Below are 10,926 nucleotides of genomic sequence, written 5' to 3'. Positions count from 1 at the left end.
TTTCATTCCATTCATTGGTTCTCTAAAAGAAGACATTTGTATGTATTTCCAATAGGGTCCTATGTTAAACTAAGTCCCCCGCTGACGGCCATCTTGGATGATGGATCGGCTTCAAAGTAACAACACTTGGTCAGCACCTCATAAGGAACATTCATGCCATGTTTGGTTTCATTCCATTCAGTGGTTCTCTAAAAGAAGACATTTGTATGTATTTCCCTTAGGGTCCTATGTTAAACTAAGTCCCCCGCTGGCGGCCATCTTGGATGATGGATCGGCTTCAAAGTAACAACACTTGATCAGCACCTCATAAGGAACATTCATGCCATGTTTGGTTTCATTCCATTCAGTTGTTCTCTAGAAAAAGACATTTGTATGTATTTCCCATAGGGTCCTATGTTAAACTAAGTCCCCCTCGCTGGCGGCCATCTTGGATGATGGATCGGCTTCAAAGTAACAACACTTGGTCAGCACCTCATAAGGAACATTCATGCCATGTTTGGTTTCATTCCATTCAGTGGTTCTCTAAAAGAAGACATTTGTATGTATTTCCCATAGGGTCCTATGTTAAACTAAGTCCCCCGCTGGCGGCCATCTTGGATGATGGATCATCTTCAAAGTAACAACACTTGGTCAGCACCTCATAAGGAACATTCATGTCATGTTTGGTTTAATTCCATTCAGTGGTTCTCTAAAAGAAGACATTTGTATGTATTTCCCTTAGGGTCCAATGTTAAACTAAGTCCCCTGCTGGCGGCCATCTTGGATTATGGATCGGCTTCATAGTAACAACACTTGGTCAACACCTCATAAGGAACATTCATGCCATGTTTGGTTTCATTCCATTCATTGGTTCTCTAAAAGAAGACATTTGTATGTATTTCCCATAGGGTCCTATGTTAAACTAAGTCCCCCGCTGACGGCCATCTTGGATGATGGATCGGCTTCAAAGTAACAACACTTGGTCAGCACCTCATAAGGAACATTCATGCCATGTTTGGTTTCATTCCATTCAGTGGTTCTCTAAAAGAAGACATTTGTATGTATTTCCCTTAGGGTCCTATGTTAAACTAAGTCCCCCGCTGGCGGCCATCTTGGATGATGGATCGGCTTCAAAGTAACAACACTTGATCAGCACCTCATAAGGAACATTCATGCCATGTTTGGTTTCATTCCATTCAGTTGTTCTCTAGAAAAAGACATTTGTATGTATTTCCCATAGGGTCCTATGTTAAACTAAGTCCCCCTCGCTGGCGCCCATCTTGGATGATGGATCGGCTTCAAAGTAACAACACTTGGTCAGCACCTCATAAGGAACATTCATGCCATGTTTGGTTTCATTCCATTCAGTGGTTCTCTAGAAGAAGTTCAAAATGTAAAAAGTTAACGACGACGGACGACGACGGACGCCAAGTGATGAGAAAAGCTCACTTGGCCCTTCGGGCCAGGTGAGCTAAAAAGTGAAAAATGTAATATTTTGACCAAAGATAGATTGGATTAGGTTTCCATGTATATATATTATCTAACCATCTCTGCCTACTCTAAACACCAAAACCAATATTTTTATATATAGGTTAATAGTAAATATTAAACATTTTTAATTTATTTTACTTCATAGGTTGTAAATCAATTTACTACTTCAAACATGTGTGGCTGCATTCCATAAAGAATATTTCTGGAATAAAGAAAATCTGCAGTCACAAGAAGAGCATATGGAGAGTGATCTTATGTAGTCCTACTTAATCAAAAATGAGAAGAACATACCAAGAGGGTAATCACAAATGACAGGTGAAAGAAAAACAGACAACACGGTCAAAAAAATAATGGAGAAAGCAAAAAACAAAAGTCTACAAATACTACACAGAAAACTAAATACTGAGCAACACCAACCCTACAACAAATCAAGGGAAATCAGTTGCTCCAAAAGAAGTAAGGAGTTTTTACTAGACTAGTGGCAACCATTGTGTTGTTCATGTCATGGCAAGTATAATATTTGGTGATAAAGTCATATTTGGTGATGTCATAATCTAGGGAGAGAAAAAAAAGACCTCTCATTTCCAACATGGTCAGACAAGAAGTCAGAACTATGCAATCTTGGTATAACAATTTGCTCTAATTTTTTCTGCTTATTCAACTGTTATTAAAAAGAACAAATTAAAATACTATTCTATTGGTATAATATTATTTCAAATATTATGTCTCATGTATATTCAGACCATATCCCTTTGTTTTCGAATAATTTGTGTTCATAATTCAATTAACAAAAATATAAGAACAACTAATGTAATAAAGCTACAACAAATCTTTAATAAGTGCAACATCAGCATGTTCCTACCACATCTGTATAATTCTGGTATCAAGTTCACTTCAAATATACAAATATTTTATTCACACAAATAAAAACAAAATCTCTCTCAAACCAAATAACAAAGTCAATGAAATATAATCATATATTACGGTATAAAAACTTAAATAAGGTTTTCAGAATGGCTACATTGTGGTATTGACCACAACTAAAACCGTCAAATGTATGTAGATGAAGATTTTGATGTAATGATATTTATAAATTAAGTTTGGTTATACAGGTTTTGATATTCTGATCTACATGTATTTAAATATAGACATCCTTCAAAGATTTTCTGCTATTTATTTTCAACACATCACCTACATTAATTATGTATCTATAGAAATTTTCTTTACAAGCATCTGCAATTCATATCAATTTAAGTGCAGTAATGAGAACATGTATCTTTCAAGGGGAACAAGGATTTTTGAAAGGGTGGCATAATTCCAGAAAACAGAATATATACTGCCAAGCGGAGGGAGGCAAATTTTTTGGGGACAATTTTATGCTAAAAAATGTTTTAATTTTTAAATCAAAAAAGGGGGCAGGGATACAATGTACATAGATCCTCCCATTAATCCACCACTACCCTTGAGTTGGCTCATTACGCTTGTCTGTTTAGTCTGTCCATTATGTGACATAACTGTAAATGAATGGACTTAACAGATGAATGAAATTACAGCCAGCATTGTATATACAACATTAACAAATAAACTTGTTAACAAAGGAAAATACATTTTATCACTTTTTCTACACAACTCAGACTGGAGATAATATGTATTTTTATATAAACTCATTTGTTATTTCTTTTCGAACATAATATGTATAATCCCAATATATCCAACTGAGATGAATAATCTTTAAGATGAATTTGATCGAGTTTTCTGTTTAAAAAATTTAAAACATATCTGTAAATCTAAAATTTGAAAAAAGTTTTAAACATACCACTATTTTGTGTTTGGTTTTTTATTTCACCACATTTTGATGATCTTTAAACCTCGGCAAGTGATAAAGCGACACACACAGTTGTACAAAAAACGAATATTATTATAATTGTACCCCTAACTTCATGTTTTAAAATTTATTTTTTTTTTTTTTTTTTTTTCAGAATGTCATTGTTGTACATTGTGATACAAAACAAACAACTAAACTCTGCTTACATATTTTGGTTCATTTTAATGTCAGGTCAATGAGACATCAAAAATATACAAAAGAACAAACATATAGAAGACAAGGGGGGGGGGGGGGGGGGAATTGTCACATTATCTATCACAGAGAAGACGTCTTAACTGCAAACAAAATGCTATTATTACATATTATTTAAAACAGCATTTGACATAATTAAGATTCACACAGCAAGCTTATGAGTGATTCCATCAAAATATACATGAATTTTAATGTGCGTATTGTTATGCGTTTACTTTTCTACATTGGCTAGAGGTATAGGGGGAGGGTTGAGATCTCATAAACATGTTTAACCCCGCCGCATTTTTGCGCCTGTCCCAAGTCAGGAGCCTCTAGCCTTTGTTAGTCTTGTATTATTTTTAATTTTAGTTTCTTGTGTACAATTTGGAGTTTAGTATGGCGTTCATTATCACTGAACTAGTATATATATTTGTTTAGGGGCCAGCTGAAGGACGCCTCCGGGTGCGGGAATTTCTCGCTGCATTGAAGACCTGTTGGTGACCTTCTGCTGTTGTCTGTTCTATGGTCGGGTTGTTGTCTCTTTGACACATTCCCCATTTCCATTCTCAATTTTATTGCTCTTTACATCTAATATCACAACTTTGGTGTTTATTTCTCTTAGTGAAAACATTTGAGAACTGTTTTAGTTGAATTTATGAATGGCTTACTATTCTCTCTCGCTCGGAGTACCATATTTGCTAAATGGACAAATCCCAAAGAGGAATATAATAATATAGAAAATAAAACTTTTATATTCACAAATTTATAGACAATAACAAAACATGAACTAACAGATGCATTATTTGCTAGAAAAATATTTGATGAACTCAACAAAAACTTAATAAATAAAAAGAAACGAGCTGACAGGTTTTATCAAATATTTCAAAAATATTAAATGAAAAGTTTTGTCACTATACTCATTTGCAATATAAAATAGAGACGATAAATTTATTGTACAAAATATACAATCTATGATAAATCTAAATCTTATGAGCTGTCTCCCCTCATAAATGACCTCTTGAATTTTTACATTCATCAATGTTTTCTGAGTTTTTATTTTCTTAATTACATGCACCACAAAATTATATAGTTTTAAATTCTGCAGGTAAACGGAAATTCAAGCCAACAAACAGCATTTCTGTATTAAAATTTGCAATAAAATCTATCAGCAGATTGGTAATCCTAAGCAGCCACATTTTTTTTAACTGCGCAACTACTTATAACATGATTGACAACAAGATGAGAGGACAATCCCCATTTCATGTATCTTAGAATAAAGTAAACATGATTAATCTTATGTAATTCAAGATACTTGAATAAGCTATTGGTCCTCTTAACCTTGTGTTTTCTACCAAACTTTAATATCAAAAGTACAATGAAACCTGTCTATAAATTTGGCCCATCAGAGGTGTATATTTCATAAAATCACAAACAACTAAGATTTTGGCCTATCAGCACTGTATGTTGCACACAGATCAAATGATTTGGAACCTTGTGAGCTGTATATCATATAAAGATCAAATAAAACTAAGACAGCAATGATAAAGGTTTACTACTAATTGTAAATTTTTACCAGTGTTCTCCCCAGAGCCTTTTAGCATCATGGTAATGTGATGCTATATTTCTAGAACGTGATGCTATCTAAAATTAGTTTCTTAGAGATTGTGTTATGGATGTGATGCTATAGTTTCTAGAAAAGATGGTATTTCATAATTTCCTGTTTACAAGGATGATATAAGAAATTTCTAAGGAGAACACTGTTTTACACATGTAAAGTTCCTCACAATTCAATTCTGACAGGTTTCTGTTTTTAGTAATGGAACTAGTGGTGTAAAGTGGGTTTTTTCACAAAGCTTAAATTTGGTAATTTCAAAAGCCAAATCTGTTTGCAAGGTCTTACTTTCACATTTTTCTTGATATTGATCATCTTTTAAGATCAAATTATATGTGGGGATATTTTCATGATTTTCTCTTCATTAACCCCAAAACTAGCCAAAATAAACCCTTTGCGAAATATCCCATTTTACAGTATTGTCTTACAATTTTTTTTTTAACATTTCAATCTTGCAGTTATTTTCAAACTGTTAATAACAAAACACAAAATAACTTTTAGTTCATAAAGAAATTTCCTTCTGTTTATCTGTAGATCTAAAATATCTAAATGTCTGATTCACAATTTACACAAACTCTGGTTCCTTTTTCATTTATGGCATTCCCATACCCATTGGGCCAGGTAATGTGATTCCTAAATTTTTTGCAACCTTCAACTGAGCATGTGCAGCATCTAGTAATGAATATAGATGTGCCATCTCTGATTCTGTTCTGGATAAATGTATTGCTTTCTGGAACAAGTCCATAGCTTTCTGCATGTTTGATCTAAAATAAAGTAGATAACAAATTTATAATACCATATAATTTTAGACACAAGTTTTACAACTTAATAATGTCTCTGGAGAAGACATTATTAAGTTGTAAAACTTGTGTCTCATCCATTTGTTTAGTTTCTGAACAATAAGATATGTTTAAATTATATAATTTTAGTTCACTGTATAAATCTAAACAACTTACAATTCTTTTGGATTGAAGCCCTCTGAGTCAGGGCAAATGTACAGTAATTGAATACACTATTGATATTGATGTAAAAGTATCATGCTTACACAATTCACAATTACAGGCGTTTAGGATGAAGTTCACAGATTATGAAAATGTAATAATTGTGAGAGTTTCTGTCGAAAAGAATGAACTGACCTTTGTTATTTCTAGTTATCGCATTTCCAATCAGCACTTTTAAAAGACAAATTTCATAATCCTGCATTTTCCCGTACTTTTCCAAAGATGCTACAATGCTTATTTACTGATTTCACAATAAGCCCGAGTTGTTTGTTCAATGATGTCATATATTAGACCAATATTGTTTTTAATAGTATGTGAACTTACTTTCTTACTGAAAAAATTTATTTTGACTTTATTTAAGAAATTAGGCTTTTACCAAATTTGTTTCTTTTTACTTTCATTTCAATTTTTATTCCTAAGATGTGGAAGTTAATTGAAACAGCCTAAACTAATGATGACATTGCCGATCAGCTAACATACATTATATTCACATTTTATAACGGGTATTGACTTGAGTTTGAAGAGCTTCATATTAGCATCACTGTTCTTTCTATCAATATACATATTAAGTGACAATTTTAAAACTGCTAAGTTCACAGGACTTCATATACATGTATACCTATTCAGTGACAATAGCCATTACCCTAGAACTTCCAGTGTTCCCAGTACTTCATATGCATATTCATTGACAATAGCCCTTACCTTTGAACTTCCAGTGTTCCCAGTACTTCATATGCATATTCAGTGACAATAGACCTTACCTTTGAACTTCCAGTGTTCCCAGTACTTCATATACCTATTCAGTGACAATAGCCCTTACCTTTGAACTTCCAGTGTTCCCAGTACTTCATACGACTATTCAGTGACAATAGCCCTTACCTTTGAACTTCCAGTGATCCCAGTACTTCATATGCATATTCAGTGACAATAGCCCTTACCTTTGAACTTCCAGTGTTCCCAGTACTTCATATGCATATTCAGAGACAATAGCCTTTACCTTTGAACTTCCAGTGTTCCCAGTACTTCATATGCATATTCAGAGACAATAGCCTTTACCTTTGAACTTCCAGTGTTCCCAGTACTTCATATGCATATTCATTGACAATAGCCCTTACCTTTGAACTTCCAGTGTTCCCAGTACTTCATATGCATATTCAGAGACAATAGCCCTTACCTTTGAACTTCCAGTGTTCCCAGTACTTCATATGCATATTCAGAGACAATAGCCCTTACCTTTGAACTTCCAGTGTTCCCAGTACTTCATATACCTATTCAGTGACAATAGCCCTTACCTTTGAACTTCCAGTGTTCCCAGTACTCCATAAACCTATTCAGTGACATTAGCCCTTACTTTTGAACTTCCAGTGTTCCCAGTACACCATATACCTATCCAGTGACAATAGCCCTTACCTTTGAACTTCCAGTGTTCCCAGTACTTCATATACCTATCCAGTGACAATAGCCCTTACCTTTGAACTTCCAGTTTTCCCAGTACTTCATATTCCTATTCAGTGACAATAGCCCTTACCTTTGAACTTCCAGTGTTCTCAGTACTCCATATACATATCCAGGACAATAGCCCTTACCTTTGAACTTCCAGTGTTCCCAGTACTTCATATGCATATTCACATTTATTATCCACATCAATAGCTTGGTTTATTATTTTTATAGCTTCCTCAACATCTTGTTTCCATTGTAACTGTAACAACCTATATAATGCAGACAATATTTGTTGAAACATATATTTCAGAATATATCCAAGTCAATTATAAAACATGACTTTTTTTTCTTGTTATTTTTTATGAGCACTTTCGATGCATCATGCAGGTTATAGGAGATAAATGTATTTTAATATCAGCTAGCATTTCTCCTTCTTGTCAATTATTCAGTTTATTTTTGTTCTATGAAAACAAATTCATTTAAACAGGACTTGAAATAAAGTTAATTTGTCATATTTGATTCTATATAGTTTGAAAAAACACTCAAGAACATCAAATACAGTGGAAATTGGTAGTCAAGATACTAATCTAACATCTAGTTTTGACCACTTCCAGTCACTGTACCTAGTCTTTCAAAGTTTTATCTATTACTAGCGTCATTAGGATAGAAGCATTATAATTTGGATAAATTCCATTTATCAACTACTATCTAATTTTACTTGAGGGCTGTTCCAGAAAAAAATGTTTATTGGGGTCAGAAGTACTTTTTATTTTGCCCCAGGTATTGCAAGCATGAAGGACTCTTAAACATCAGTTTTTAAAAGTCTTAGCATATATCTCATACTGTATATTAGTCACTGTAATAGAATATAAGAAAATTTATCCAAATCATCCATATCTTCATATAGTCATCATGAGCAGGAGAAATATAGATTTCACCACTGCAACAAGTGTGTTACAATATTTCTCCACTCGAGACAGTTAAATTTTAATATTTAAAGCGTGAGGCTTGCCGAGCTTTTTAAATAATTAAAATTTAACTGTTGAGAGTGGAGAAATATTGTAATACATGAGTTATAGTGGTGGAATCTGTTTCTCTAATGATTTTTATCATTCCTTTTTCAAAGATTTGCAGAAAGTTGTGTTCTTTATATGTGACGTCATCAGACATGGTGGCCTTTTTTCATGATGTCACAATAGGAAATTCAGAAGAAACCAAGAAAATTTAACTTCATAATTAAATTTCGACCAATCATTTGCTGAGAACAGATATTTCACACGTGAGGAGAAATATTTTTCTCACACTGATCAAGAAATGTGAAAATAGCACAAAAATTAGAGAAACTATTATATATTATCTCTGTAAGACTACTGTAATCTGTTTCTGTCAATTACTATGTATGGAAATGGATATGATTAAAAAATCATTTATCACCTATCCCTCTAGCCATGAATTCTTTAGATTTTTACTATTATAACATTTACATACCCTCTGTGTACCATTGCTGTGGCATTATCTGGTTCTAATTTGATTGCTTTTTCAAACTCTCTGTCAGCCTCATCAAATTTTCCTGCATCTGTCAAGGCCTAAAGTATATTCAAAATACTAAAAAAAATTATTTGAAAAAAAGCTTTATTCTAGGATATATAATATATATTAATGTTTACAGTTTTATACATAATTGTTTTTTTCTGTCAGTTTCATGTTTCAGACAGCTGCCTGCATTTTCTTTTAGATAAAAGTTCTTAAAAAATTAAAGTGTTGAATAAATTAATTAATTATTTTACTTAGTTACAGCACTATCTTACTTTTAAAGCCGTATTATTTTGTAATATCTATTAAATACAGGATTTCACACATTCACACAGAATTCGTTTGTGACAAAATTTACAAATTTTAACTTTTAGACTTAGCACCATATTGCTGCTTCATGCAAATTCTAATAAATAAAAATAAAAAAGCATGCAAATATAATGAAAGCAAATTAAATGTTCCTAATTACATATTCACAACTGTATCCCTATTATATTACCTGTGCATACAATGCTCTAGCATCACCATTATCAGGGAACATGGTAACATTATTTTTATAAGATTCTATCACAGTTTGAGGTAAAGGAATTTTGGCACCTGAGTTAGCTATTATTTCAGCTGACTTTCTGTGCTCTACAATTAAAAAGATAAATTTTAATACATAATTGTATAAATCTAATTACATTCTTTTTCCTTTGCCTTTTGATTTTATCTTTGTTTTTAAAATGGTTTTTCAAAATTTTTCAATTTAAAGATGTTCGCTGGTCAATGCATTACAACTTTTGACCTGAAAACACTATTTTTCTCATTATATCTTAAAAACATGCATCTTAAATACCGTACACTTCTAACAAAACATTCTCATATTTTTTTTATTGTTATAATTTCTTCCCATCTACATTTATATGAAATCTCCAAAGACATTGAATAAAATATTTCTTTTATATTACTTTATTGTCAATTTTCTATAAATAACTTTATTTATAATAAAATCATTATGTATTTTAGCAATGACAATCCCATAAAGACACATTGAAACTTGGTCTATCCTGAACTACCTATGAATTCAACTTTTAGTGCTGCTCAAGGAAACTGTATATCTTCCATAGATCTTATATGAAAAAGAATCCCAAGTAACATCTTTTATTTAGCAACATACTCATTGTAAGAATGCAAATGCCTTTTTTTAACTTAGCATTTATTCTTAAATTCCAAAATTATATTTGTATTGATCATACCTATATTTATTTTTGCTTCGATAGTGATCAATAAAAGTGGCAGTGTATTATTTCTTTTAAGACTATTTTTTCTTTCTCATCAAAATTGTTTTTGCCTTTTTTATTGTTGGTCATTCATGCATACACAATGGTACACTTGTAATTTTTTCACTTGATTATAATATTTCTTATTACAGATGTGACTGAATAACCCAGCAGAAATAGGATTTGTAGTTTACCCAAAATACACAAAGCACTCTTTCTAGAATCATTTATTTTGAATACTAGGCAATTAAGGCATGTAAGGCATGTAAGGGTCGAAGATCAATATGTTGGTCATTTAGAAGGCAAAAAAAACTAGAGGCTCTAAAGAGCCTGTGTCGCTCTCTGTGGTCTATGTGCATATTCAACTAAGGACACTCTCCAACATTGTAGATGAGAATAGAATTCATGACAAAAATCTGTTTTGTTGTTCTTGTATTGCTGATCATTTAATTTGTTTAGTTTCTCTCTATATTCTTTAGTTTTTGCTCAAAACACAAAAGAGGGTAAAAAAATCCTCATTTAAGGGCAATCACTCCTATAAAGAGTGACAGT

General features: G+C 32.3%; 1 protein-coding gene across 1 annotated transcript in view; it reads right to left on the bottom strand.

Annotated features, from left to right (window-relative positions):
* Positions 1-2,284: 2,284 nt before the first annotated feature.
* LOC127700778 (mitochondrial import receptor subunit TOM70-like) overlaps positions 2,285-10,926 on the bottom strand; it is a 29,451-nt gene continuing 20,809 nt past the window's right edge. Inside the window, exons 9-12 of the mRNA XM_052204431.1 lie at positions 9,612-9,745; positions 9,068-9,165; positions 7,726-7,848; positions 2,285-5,902 (exon numbers count right to left, since the gene is read on the bottom strand). Of these exons, the coding sequence (XP_052060391.1) occupies positions 5,731-5,902; positions 7,726-7,848; positions 9,068-9,165; positions 9,612-9,745 (527 nt within the window). The 3' untranslated portion in view covers positions 2,285-5,730. The remainder of the gene's footprint in view (positions 5,903-7,725; positions 7,849-9,067; positions 9,166-9,611; positions 9,746-10,926) is intronic.

This window comes from Mytilus californianus, unplaced genomic scaffold (genome assembly GCF_021869535.1).
Source record: "Mytilus californianus isolate M0D057914Y unplaced genomic scaffold, xbMytCali1.0.p SCAF_5, whole genome shotgun sequence".
NCBI lineage: Eukaryota > Metazoa > Mollusca > Bivalvia > Mytilida > Mytilidae > Mytilus > Mytilus californianus.
The sequence above is the reverse complement of the archived record's forward strand: the minus strand, read 5'-3'. Positions and strand labels throughout refer to the sequence as shown.